The sequence below is a fragment of the Ctenocephalides felis genome, unplaced genomic scaffold, assembly GCF_003426905.1.
Source record: "Ctenocephalides felis isolate EL2017-DRISC unplaced genomic scaffold, ASM342690v1 CF-g0.4_SCAFFOLD_03570, whole genome shotgun sequence".
Lineage (NCBI taxonomy): Eukaryota > Metazoa > Arthropoda > Insecta > Siphonaptera > Pulicidae > Ctenocephalides > Ctenocephalides felis.
The window spans coordinates 28615949-28629584 of NW_020539724.1; the positions used below are offsets into that span (position 1 = coordinate 28615949).

General features: G+C 29.8%; 1 protein-coding gene across 1 annotated transcript in view; it reads left to right on the top strand.

The window, feature by feature from the left end:
- LOC113383720 overlaps positions 1-2108 on the top strand; it is a 60561-nt gene extending 58453 nt beyond the window's left edge. The window contains exon 20 of the mRNA XM_026621969.1: positions 1863-2108. Coding sequence (XP_026477754.1) covers positions 1863-2021 — 159 coding nt within the window. The 3' untranslated portion in view covers positions 2022-2108. The remainder of the gene's footprint in view (positions 1-1862) is intronic.
- Positions 2109-13636: the final 11528 nt, after the last annotated feature.

Sequence of the window (13636 nt, forward strand, 5' to 3'; positions counted from 1 at the left end):
ATATTCACGTTTTGAAGGTTTCTGAACAATACCTCCGAAAAAATCTATGTAAGTGTGTGTGCGTGTGTGTGTGTGAATGAGTGAATATGTTTGGATAAAATTTTCGTCCACGTTTTCGGGCGCACGAATCAACCGATTTGAATGATTCAAAAAACATTCGATTTCTATTGATGAGAAGACGTGCTGGTTAGTTTTTGGTAAAGACAGGTCCAGTTGTTTCAAATATATGGGGAAAAAAGTGCCAAAAATGGTAAATCAGTTTTTGAGAGAACGGAGTACCCGATTTGAATTATTCAAAAAACATTTTACTTGTACTGACGGAATGAAGATCTGATGAAATATTTGGTAATGCAGGGTTAGCTGTTTTGAAGATACAGATAAAAAAGTAAAAAAAAGGCCAAATATGATCACAAGACATATGCACATCAAATTATCAGATATTTGATATAGTTTTCAAAAATTATCAGATATTTGATAGAGTTTTTAAAAATAAGTACTAATTTTATTACAATTTTGTTAGGTTCTGTACTAAGGTTGTTAATTTTTTAAGTTTACTTGTACGGTTCAAGCTAATTCAAAAATTTTCAGAAAAAAAATTTTCAAAACTTTCAAAAATATACAAAGTTTTATAATACTTCAAATGTGAATTCTAAAGGGTATGAGCGCTTTGCCATACAGAATCGGCCCCACCCTGGTATTTAAATAATTTATACGTCATTTCATAGGTCTATTTCATAAAAACCGATATACTAATTTTCAACTTCGTATCTCACCTTATGGCCGAGATATCATTGAAAATATGTGAAAGTGGCCCCTTTTTTCAAACTCACTTTTTGGCGTAACCATAAAAGATATCAAAAAAACATTTACGTGGTTCTATTCATATTGGCTTATTCCACATTATGTAGAATAATCGATGCCAAATAATCATTTATTGTTAGCTGAAAAAGATAAAATAAATTTTCAATTGATGTTTTCCGGTAGTGCGTTTAGTTAGACCACCTTCTAATTAGCGCTATTCGAAAGCCCATTGTTTTTTATTTTAGTACTGAAAATATTGTTTAAATCAATTTGGTGGAACACATTGGAAAATTGAAAAAACCGGAGCCAGTACACCCGCGCGTAACGCTAATAGTCCTGCAAATGCATGCAGTTCGTTCGGACGCGAAGCAGTGCGCGATGCGCCCGAAACCATTCTTAAATGCGAAAATATTTATTATATAGTTATATATGTATAAACACATAGCTTTTGCAATTTTTAGGCATTATTTGTTCTACTATGTTAATTAAAACACTGACTCTAGTGGTGTATGGCATCATGTCTTAAGGGTCCGTAATAAAGTAATCGAAAAATATCAAATGTTTTCAAATATATTATTATAAATGCTGTACAACAACAAACATTCATTATTCAAATTTATGAACAAAGCATAAGAGCTTATAAATTGGACTATGGCGTTTGTATATGTTTGCCTGAAAAGTAAATGAACAAAACCCAATGAAGCGGAGTTAGAATGAAGAATATTATGTAATATTTCTAACAATTCAGTTTCAAAATGTACTTATTTCAAATGCGTTATTCTAATCGTAAGAAACATTTCTTGCTAATGTAAACTTTTTCAAGTGTTTTGAGCGATAAGATTGTCACTCTATATTTTATGAATGATAAAATATATAGTGTTTAAAATTATCTATTTGAAAATGTTTAAAACAATCGTTATTTGCTATTGATCAACATTTATTAATTACTGTTTTTTACACGAATATGTAATTCTTGTACGAGAAGTTCTAGCAATTTGCCTTAAGGCACGATACCATGCACCACTTGTTAAACTTAAATTAAATTAATTTTAATTTTCCAGAATCGTCCAAAACGGTGTAACAACCCAAAGGTTTGCAACCTCTGGCATAAATCTGGAGTGAGATATATGCGAACGTGCCAACCTTGCCCCGATATCTACCCATGGACTGGCAAAACAGGCATTCGATCATCAAGAATAGACAACGATATCGAAGATTAACTACAGAAAACCTGAAACGAAATTAACTAATTCCAATTAACATTTGAAGGTTGCACAAATTTCGTGTAAAGAAAATACATTCCAAAATTATGGGGCTGCAGAACTGAAATGATAATTGAATTCAAGAATAATGAAAGTATTTTTTTATACTAAATCTTGAATTGGTAATTCATCATTAAAATAAATATGTTAAACTTTGAAAATGTGGCTTTTATTATTAAAATTGAGAATTAGACATCTAGAAATATATTATTATGCCAGAATTTGCCAACATTAGGGAGTGCGGATGGATTGCCTTTTAAATTACACCAATGCAAATTTTCTATTTTTATTTGAAAATTGGTTTTAAATAATATATTAGATAATGATTTTATAAAAATGTACTGTAGAGAATATGTAAATGATCGTATTTGGAAACCAAATTGGCACTACGAATATAGTTTGTAAGTAATATATTTTTAAAATATGTAAATCAAGCAAAATATACAGATTAAAAATTAATACTGTTACGCAGATAATTTGCGTGAAGCAAAAACATCTTTTTTTAATTATATGAGTATATATATATATATATATATATATATATATATAGTATATTAATATTTCTTTGTTAAATGTGAAGATAATTTTAACTTTATGTAGATTTCAATTATAAAAGAACATTCTACTCAGATATTCAAGATAACTATGTAAATTACAACTTTTTGAGATAATTGTGTAATATTTGATGTATGATATTTTATTGAGAGCTATGTAAAGAGGAAATATTTTTATATTCAAAGAAACTTAGGATTTAGCTCTTACATTTAGAAGTACAATTACGGCTTGGTTGTTGGTTGTGACTTAAATAATACTAAATTTAAATAATATTTAATTAAAACAAACGGTTTTCATTGCATATTAAAATACTGCATTGTTAAACAAAACCAAAAATATGATATTATATAAATTTGATAAAAAAGTTACATATAAACCAAATTTATTAATTACATATTCTCTAGTGCTTTAAGATAATAAAACTAAATATGAAGTAAAAAATGATATTTTCAAAATCTGCTTTTAATTGAAATATACTGATTAATATTTAAAAGCATAGTTAATGTATAATAAGTATTTTTGACTCATAGGAAAAATTACAATACCTTGGGTATCAGGGTAAATTTATGTATATATTTGTTTAGAAATTTAAAGTTAAAAATTAATATGAAAAGGTATCATATTATGTAATATATCTATTTATAATATTTGTGCTATAATTTGAAATAGCATAAATCTTAAAGTATTTTAGGATTAATTTCTATTTATGGATTAAGTAGGATATTTATTTTCATCAAAATAGATTTTTCAATATAGGGTATTTTGAAAACTTTTAATAATTAATAATTGGGTTTAAATATGCATTACTGAATAATGTATTTATTTCAAAAAATAGGTTTAAAATAATTTAAGTTAAATTCTAAGAAAAAGAGTTTTATAATTATCAGTCTGAAATATTTAAATAATGACCTGCTAAAGCAAGGTGCTAGAAAATGTGTCTTAAATAAATTATTTTCATTTCCTGATTAGCAATGATATGTATTTTTGATATTAATATATAGTCCAATCTGCAAATAGGTAGTTTACTTATTTATTGAAAATTAATTTTGTTATTTTCAAATGGTTTCTGTTATACAGAAAAACGAAGTCGAGTAGTAGAAAATGTATCTTGATCAAAATGCCATTTTTTAACTTCCCGTAGGGTAAGTTATTGTAATCGTCCAAAAATCGAAATCGAAAATTTTTACATTTCTGGACGTTTTGAAGGTTTCTGAACATTTTGGTATACTTCAGAAAAAATGGATGTGTGTGTGTGTGTATATATGTATGGATACAATTTTTCGTCCACGTTTTCGAGCGCACGGATCAACCGATTTGAATGGTTCAAAAAACATTCGATTCCTATCGATAGGGAGATGTGCTGATTAGTTTTTGGCAAAAGCAGGTCCAGCAGTTACGGAGATAAAGAGCAAAGGGTGCAGAAAATAAAAATTAAGTTTTTTAGAGAGAACGGAGCATCCAATTTCAATTATCCAAAAAACATTCAATTTGTAGTGACGGGGAGAAGTGGTGATTAGTTTATGGCAAAGGCAGGTTCAGCGGTTTCGGAGATACAGAGCTAAATGTGCAAAAAATGGTAGTTCTTGAGGAAACTAAGCGTCCAATTTGAATGATTCAAAGAACTTTCTGATTGTTTTAACAAAATAATTAATTTTGAAAAAAAAATTGTTCCAATTTTTTTTTTCAAAAAATTTTTTTGCCAAAAATTTTATTTTTTTATTTTATTTTTTGTATATCGATTTTTATTTTAATTCTGTTCTAATATACCTTAAACAAGTAATTTCAACTTTCCAATTCAGTTTATGTAATTCTTATAAATATTAGACAATGTTACAATATTTGTAATAATCTATTTTAAAACATTTAATATTCCTCGATCATCTCGTTACGGTACGGGAAGTTCCAGCAATTTGCCTCAAGGCACGATGCCTTAATTGCCTCAAGACAAAATTCCACTTACAGCTAGTTAAATATTGGAAACGATCATAATGAAGCTCGTATTTTTGGAAGCTTTATTAATTAAAGTATGGTCGCTCATACCCGTTATTACTATTATTATTATTATTCTAAACTATAGTTTAAAAAATTTGATATATCAAATTAAAAGTTTACATAAGTCAAATTTATTGACAATAATGATAGGACAATGCTCTAAAACAAAACTAATAGCTTACGTAAGCTGAAATAAATTCATTTGGGGAATGTTTTGATACAACCGTTTTTTTCGATATTTCACAACAGTTTTCAAAAAGCGTATTTTAAGTTCATACATATATGGCTGATATTGAGAGTAAAAATAGTTATCGCAGATGCATGTGCCAGATTTTCCATGCTGCTCAAGCCTTTTAAATGTGCTGGATAGTCTAAGACTTTTAGATGTGCTGGATAGTCTTTTAAATGTGCTGGATAGTCTAATCTTAATGATTTAAAAAACTGACAATGAATTTATTCAGATAGTGAAACAAAAATTGTACATGATTTAATAATTCAACCTTACACTATGGGTATAATTTGGATATAATTCAATCTTACAATTTGCTCATCCTAATATTAACTAGTTGGTATTGGTATTTTGCCTTGAGGCAAGTTACATGAACTTCCCGATATGTGTAAATAATCGATTTAATCAATAAAATATAAATTAATTTATGAGTAATTAAAAGTATTCCGAGTGGATTTATTACACATAATTGAAAACGAACGAACACGTTAACTCGAGTATTTTCTAAAAGCAAATTTTCAAAATCAATAATTTTTATAATTGAACCAATTTCAGTAGGACTTTAATGATTTAGTGTGTTCATTAAGACAGAGAACTATATCGTTATGTCAAGTAAATCGTCTAATTTTAATTTTAACAAACATCAAAAAACTACTCATTTTCTCAAATTTTGATTAATTTTAAAAATTAAACAACAATCCGTAAGGACGTAGTATTTCAGTATGTTCTATAAGATCATGATATATATCGCCAAAAAAAGTTTCATAAAAATCGGCTAAATTTTTTTTTCAACAGTTAATTACAAGAAAACGGCTCGGTAGATTTTCACCTAAAACTAATAAGTATTATTCCCAACTAATAGCTTTCGAACAGTTTTTGATTTTTTAAAATCGATTCGGTAAAATGAGCTTAAATGTGGACGAAAAGTTTAACACTTTTTTTTTCAAAGTACAAATAAATGGATCGACTCACAAAACTGACAAACTATAGTGCTCATTGAGATACATCGAATGGCTTTTAAATTTCTGAAATCGGTTTAGGCATTTTTGAGCAATCGTCGACGAAAGGTTTAATTTAGACAAATGCCAAAAAACTATACCAATTTTTGCAAACTTTGACAAATTTTTAGAGCTATATGAGTTGTCGTAGGGTGGTAATATTTTAGTATGATCTGGAAGACTATGGCATCTACCGTCAAAAAAAAATCATATAAATCGTCGATTTTTTTTTTAAAACTTTATTACAAGAAAACGGCCCGGCCGATCTTTACCAAAAACTAATCAGCACGATTCCCAACCAATATCTATCAAAGCGTGGACGAAAATTTTTTCACTTTTCCGCGATTTACAACGAAACGGCCCGGCCGATGTTCGCTCAGAACTCAAAAACTCTACATCGAATGGCTTTTAAATTTTTAAAATCAGTTCAGCCGTTTTTGAGAAAACGTTGATTTACGGCAAAAAATCTGTTCACACACACGCACACACACACACACACACATAGTCATACTTGCAGTCTGGGATACACACATACTTTTTCCAAATTTGGTCTCATTCGATTCAGAATGGCTTGAAACGTCGATTTTTTGACGAAAACATAAACTTCTTCTTCGGGAAGTTAAAAATAGAAAACAAATCATTCATGGTTTGAGGATTTAGTAATGCACTAAACTGTGTAATGAAAAACATTAATTAAGAACATCGTTGTCAAAATTATATAAAATATTTTGAATTTAATATAAATATTCTCTAATCATAAAATTCTTGACTATTGTTGTAAACATCGCATCAATAAGTGAAATATGCATATAATCATGAATTCAGAAAATACGGTTTCATGCTGTAGTATTGTAGTTGCCTTAGACAAGATGGTGACATATATTTCGTGCAAAACTAAATTTAAGTATTCATGCGTGAATTTGAGCTTTGATGTTCGACCAATATCATCAAAAAAAAAAATAATGTGGAATTGCAATGCATGTGCTAATCTCGGTAATGACCTTAATGATATCAAAAGTATGTTAATGCAGCTACAACGAGAAATAGCTGCACTAAAAGATCATAGTTCTTGCAACAATAATATTCTTGATAATGATCAATTTGAATCTTTAGTTCAAGAGACTTCTGAACGCAATAAGCTTTCATATAATATCATAATATATATCGCCAAAGAGCCTCTTAATGACGTAAACAGTTATGATAAAAGTGTTGATACAAATATGGTTAACAATATATTTGAAGCTTCTGAAATGATATGGGTTGTTTTTGTAGGGTTGATTGGATTGGGTTGGGCTCCAAATGTAGATTGATCCACTCTCCAAGGGGTGCTAGATCAGTCCAACCTTGTTCTGGTGTCGTGGGCAGAGCTTAGAGTTTATAATAGAAAATAACAACACTGGTATGAGTCTCCTCAGAACCGTGAGCACTTTATATTGGTATAGGCTGAAAGATGTCTTTACGCAAAGTAGAATACAAACACTGAATCTAATTTCGACTATAACTTTATTTAATCTTTAATAACTTCACATCACAAACTAGCATAGATTCGTGCTAAGACATACTCTAAGACATTATGGCTAGACTTTTGACTAAGACATCACTGGCTAGACTACTGCCTAAGGCATCACTGGTTAATACAAATAATTCTGACTCTTTTTTTGTCAATTCTAGGAATGGCGTCTTCCGCGTTCATGTAAAGATCTTGGACTTCGATCAACATTGAACAATTAATTCATATTTTGATCAAAAGCACGTATGATCGTGTTATTACAGAACACGCCACCCCTAAAGAATATTGTTAGTCCTCTAACAATTGAAAAAAAAAACAAAGAAATTACATTTTTTATCTTTAAAGCTTTACTTCACAAACTCAAAAATAGATCTAGACATTGTTAAGCAAGGAGACTTTGAAAATTTGCAAAATCACTGGCTAGACTACTGCCTAAGGCATCACTGGTTAATACAATAATTCTGACTCTTTTTTGTCAATTCTAGGAATGGCGTCTTCCGCGTTCATGTAAAGATCTTGGACTTCGATCAACATTGAACAATTAATTCATATTTTGATCAAAAGCACGTATGATCGTGTTATTACAGAACACGCCACCCCTAAAGAATATTGTTAGTCCTCTAACAATTGAAAAAAAAAACAAAGAAATTACAATTTATTTGGGATTCCTCCCCTCTAAAGCAATTTATCGTCCTCGATAAATGAAAAATAGTAATCTATGGTACAATTGATTATAGCAAAAGAGAGAAAAATTTGAAAATTTGCAAAATATGAAAAAGTAAAAGTATAAAATTTTGTAGTATGTCTGCAATATAGTAATTAGATAACAATTCTGATGATAATATGAATAAAAAAAGTCGCCTTTCTCACGGTGTTATCTGGTATGCCGCCACCTTTAATGCCTCTGGTACTTTGTGCCAGTCCTGATCCTGCTGGTTTTCAGCTGTTGCTGTAGCGCCGGTTGCAAAATTTCTGCTACTCAGCTTCTTGCTTGACACTCACAGCACATTCAACACTGCACTTCACCACGAGGTAAAACCACCGCTTGACACCATGAAATGATATGGGTTGTTTTTGTATGGTTGATTGGATTGGGTTGGGCTCCAAATGTAGATTGATCCACTCTCCAAGGGGTGCTAGATCAGTCTAACCTTGTTCTGGTGTCGTGGGCAGAGCTTAGAGTTTATAATAGAAAATAACAACACTGGTATGAGTCTCCTCAGAACCGTGAGCACTTTATATTGGTATAGGCTGAAAGATGTCTTCACGCAAAGTAGAATACAAACACTGAATCTAATTTTGACTATAACTTTATTTAATCTTTAATAACTTCACATCACAAACTAGCATAGATTCATGCTAAGACATACTCTAAGACATTATGGCTAGACTTTTGACTAAGACATCACTGGCTAGACTTCTGCCTAAGGCATCACTGGTTAATACAAATAATTCTGACTCTATATATTGTACATTGTACGTGTCAATTCTAGGAATGGCGTCTTCCGCGTTCATGTAAAGATCTTGGACTTCGATCAACATTGAACAATTAATTCATATTTTGATCAAAAGCACGTATGATCGTGTTATTACAGAACACTTCATTAGGAGTACCTTGGGTTCCGTCGAGCTTTGAACTATTTAGATTGGGTAAACATGATTTGAAAATAACTAAGCCAAGACCGCTTAAAATTATCTTTAAGGACAATAACTTACTAAAGAAAATTTTGTTTAACTGCAAGAAAATTAAAGATAATGCCAACTTCAAGAATTTGATTATCACTGAAGATCGGGCACCAAGGCAACAACTTTATTATCAAAGACTGAAAGCTCAGCTACTTGAACGCGAGAAAAAAGGTGAAGTTAATCTTAAAATTAAATATATTAATGGCGTTCCTCGAATTGTTTCTTTAAACTAACTTTGCCCACAGATAGTAATGTCGACATTTTTGAGACGTCTTTACATGTTACTATCAAAATATTCGTGGACTCAACACTAAAATTTCTGACTGCCTGCTTGCATCTAGTAATTTTGATAACATTTTCGTCGCCTTTTCTGAAACATGGCTTAGAAACGATGTTCACAGCTCTGAATTCTTTTGGGACAGTTTCAGTGTTTTCAGATGGGATCGAACTTATGGTATCAACAATAAATATCGTGGTGGTGGTGTACTTCTTGCAGTTAAAGAATATATTATTTATGAACCTTTGAAAATGAACTTTATTTGTGAATCTCTTTCAATAATTGATATTGTTGGCTGCAAGTGTATCCTTAAGAATTCAAGCATATTAGTATTGACTGTTTACGTTCCACTGAGAATTTTGAAGCTTTCCTTGATCTACTAGAATCTTATGTTTCTGACAAAAATGTTTTAATTATTGGTGATTTCAATGTTCCTCATTTCGATCAATTATCTCATAATCTTACTAATGCAAAATGTAATTTTATCTATGATTTTATTAGCTTATCTGGTCTCAACCAATATAATTCTGTTTTCAATACCAGTGGCAGATTATTAGATTTAGTATTTTGTTCTTACTTTTGCAACATAATTTATGATACCGAACCCCTTTTACCTGAGGAAAATTATCATCCTGCTCTTTATATTTTTGTTTCCCTTACATCTTCTTTTTCAAAAATAATTATCATTACAATTTCCACAAAGCGGATTATTCTAATATTCACAGGGAAATTTTAAATACATCGTGGAGTTCTTTGTATACATGTTCTGATATTAATGATGCATTTGATCATTTTTACGCTACAATTTATTGCTTATTAGATAAATTTGTTCCTAAAACAAAGAAAATTGCTTCCAATAAATTTAAGCCTTGGTTTAATTCTGATATTATTAGGAACCTCCGTATAAAGAAATACTACCATAATAAATACAAGTTAACCAATATCACTTTCTATTATGAAAATTTTAAATTGTACAGGAAATTAATAAAAACTTATGAAAGATGTCTATAATTCATATATTATTGACGTTGAATATTCTTTATCGCTTAATTCAAAATATTTCTTGTCTTTTTGCGTAATAAGACTGCTTCTAATATTATTCCTAATAGATTGTGCTATCTAGACAAATATTATGATTCTCCTGATGCTATTGTTGATGCATTTAATTCTTACTTTATTAGTGTTTATCAGCCTAAACTTGACATACCCATTTTATTTGATCATAATGATGAAATCATGATTGATATAGGTGTATTGATTCTAGTACTGTGCAACTTGCAATAGCAAGTTTTAAGAACTCCAAAATATTTAGTTTCGATGGTATTCCATCTTTCTTTACACGTGATTGCTCATCTGCTCTATCTAATCCACTTGCATTTTTATTTAATCTATCATTGCGTACAAACACTTTTCCAAATTGTTGGAAAATTGCACGATTAGTTCTAACTTTTAAACAAGGTGATACATCAAGCAAACAAATTATTTATAGAGAACTAATTCCTTCTGTGAGAACTTTAATTTCTACTAATCAACATGGATTCATGTCTGGCCGTTCTACGACAACAATTTTAATCTGTATTAAACAATATATAGCTGAGAATCTTGACACTAATGAACAAGTTGATGTTATTTACACTGACTTCAGTCAGTGTAAGTCAAGCTTTTGACAAAATTGATCACAACATTCTTCTTACTAAATTATCTAAGATTAGACTTTATTCTTCACTTATTTATTTTTTTAAGAGTTAACTTCATAATCGTAAACAGTTTGTCTATCTATTAAGATTCCATTAGGATTCTTGAGCAATATTGAAAATATCAGTTCAGGTGTTTCTCAGGGATCCATTCTTGGTCCACTACTATTTATTATTTTTATTATACATACATATCTGATATTATTAACTGTCCACATTTATTATTTGCAGATGATCTTAAACTATATCACAAAATAAATTCTATTGAAGACTGCCTATCATTGCAATATCAACTTGACTTTTTCCACTCTTGGTGTGTCTATAACAAATTATATTTAAATATATCAAAGTGCAAGATTCTTAGTTTTTTACATAAGCGCGTTCCAATACATTTTGTTTATAAAATTTCTAACACCAGCATTGATAGATGTAATAAAATATCAGATTTAGGAGTTCTATTTGATTCTGGTTTATTTTTCACGGATCATATAACTGATATTTGTAATAGAGCACATAAATCTTTAGGTTTGATACTGAGAAATTGTAAACAATTCAATTCTAACAATGCACTTCTTTGCATGTACTATTCTATTATACGTTCAAAATTAGAATATGGTTCGATTATTTGGTATCCTCATCAAATCAACAACTCTGATGCGATAGAGAAGGTTTAGCGAAAATTTCTAAAATATCTTTATTACAAAACATATAAAATTTACCATGAACTTGGCTTTGACTACAACACCCTACTAAAAGAATTTGGTATTCCTTCCCTTGCCTCACGTCGATTTACCTGTACAATTATGTTCTTATTTAAACTTTGCAATAATTCTATAGACTGTCCTCTTATTCTTAATCAACTATCCTTTGATGAGGCTATCTACGCGTTCAAAATTATTTTTCAATTATCCTACTCCTAAATCTAATTCTCTCTTAAATAAGCCTATTTTACTTATGTTCTCTGTTAATTAATAATGAAATAGATATTCACAACACTCCACCTAATCAAATAATCTCCATCTGCACAAGTTAACCTTTTTATTTTCTTTTCAAATATTTCACTATTTTATCTTATTTTATCTTTTATTTATAAGACATACAAATCACAATGTGTTAAACTCACTTTTAAAGGGACAAAATTACCTCGATCCACTCTGTTAAATGCCCAGTAACACCATTTGTGAAAAAAGTAATCGAATGCTACAAATGTTGGAGATTCAGACACGTTCGTGATCAGTGCCGAGAAGAGGTAAGATGTCCAAAACCACGCAGAAAATCACGCCTTATAAGAATGCATAAATACAGATGATTTAAGATGCTGCTTGTATTATAGTAAACATAATTTTTATAATAATAGGAAATGCACAAAACTTAGCTTTTCACAAAGCAAGGTCAATTGTAGAAAACAACAAATATGCCAGAACAACTAAAGGTAGCCTAACTAATCTAGACAAAGAAAAAAAAAATCCAATGATAAGCACAAAACTCAGGAAAAGTTCACAAATTAACAACAACATTCTTAGAAATAAATTTGAAATTTTATCTGACTTGGAAGATAAAAATGATGAACCGATATCAGATAGCTCACCATATTCAGTACACCTACAAGATCCTTCAAGTAAAAGGAAGAAGGTGCATACAGATAGGGAAGATATTAGAGAAAAATATCAAGAAGTCACAAGAAAAGAAGTTGATAACAAAGACAAGGAGAAAGAAGTAGATGTGATAAGGAACTTCAATGAAGAACATACGGTTGAATTTCTGAATCTATTTATCAAACTAGTTAAAAAACATTACAAACAATGTATTAACTTTTAATATGGGAACAATTGATATAAATAAATTTCAAATATCTGGGGTAGAAATTTGTGTAGGAAAACATCAACTATCTATAATTTCGGTATATATTGTACCTAACTACAATATTTCTGTTAGTCAATGGAATAATTTATTAAGTCAGATATCCAAACCTTACTTAATTTGTGGTGACTTTAACGCACATCATATGGCATGGTAGTGTAATTGGAATGATAAGATTGGCAATAACTTATTGGAAGTTATTAATGACAACAATTTAATTATTTTAAATGATGGGAATCCGAGTTTGAAATTTAAGAATAATTCGACAGTGGTAGACATTACATTGTGTACACAAGAGGTGGCACATAAAATTGTATAGAATGTCAGGGAAAATTCTCTTGGATCTGATCATTATCCAACATTTATGCAACTAAGAAAAACACCTATTATAAATAGAACTAGGGAATATTGGAACTGTAAAGCTGCCGACTGGACAAAATATCAAAAAGTTATCGAGTATTACTCAAATGATTTTAAAGTGAATAACCCAGTAATAGCTTATACAGAATTTATGGACACAATCAATATTGCAGCGGAGAAAATTATACCAAAAAAGAGAGTATATTCCAATTCCAATATTAAACACTTTAAACCTATTTGGTGGGATAATGAGTGCGATGAACTTATTAGAAAAAGAAGAGACGCAGAAAAAAACTATAAGCAGAAATCTAACTACCATAATTATTTAATATGTAAAAATATTAATGCTAAAATCAAAACGATATTCAGCAGAAAGAAGAGAGAGAGTTGGCATAAATATACAAATAATATC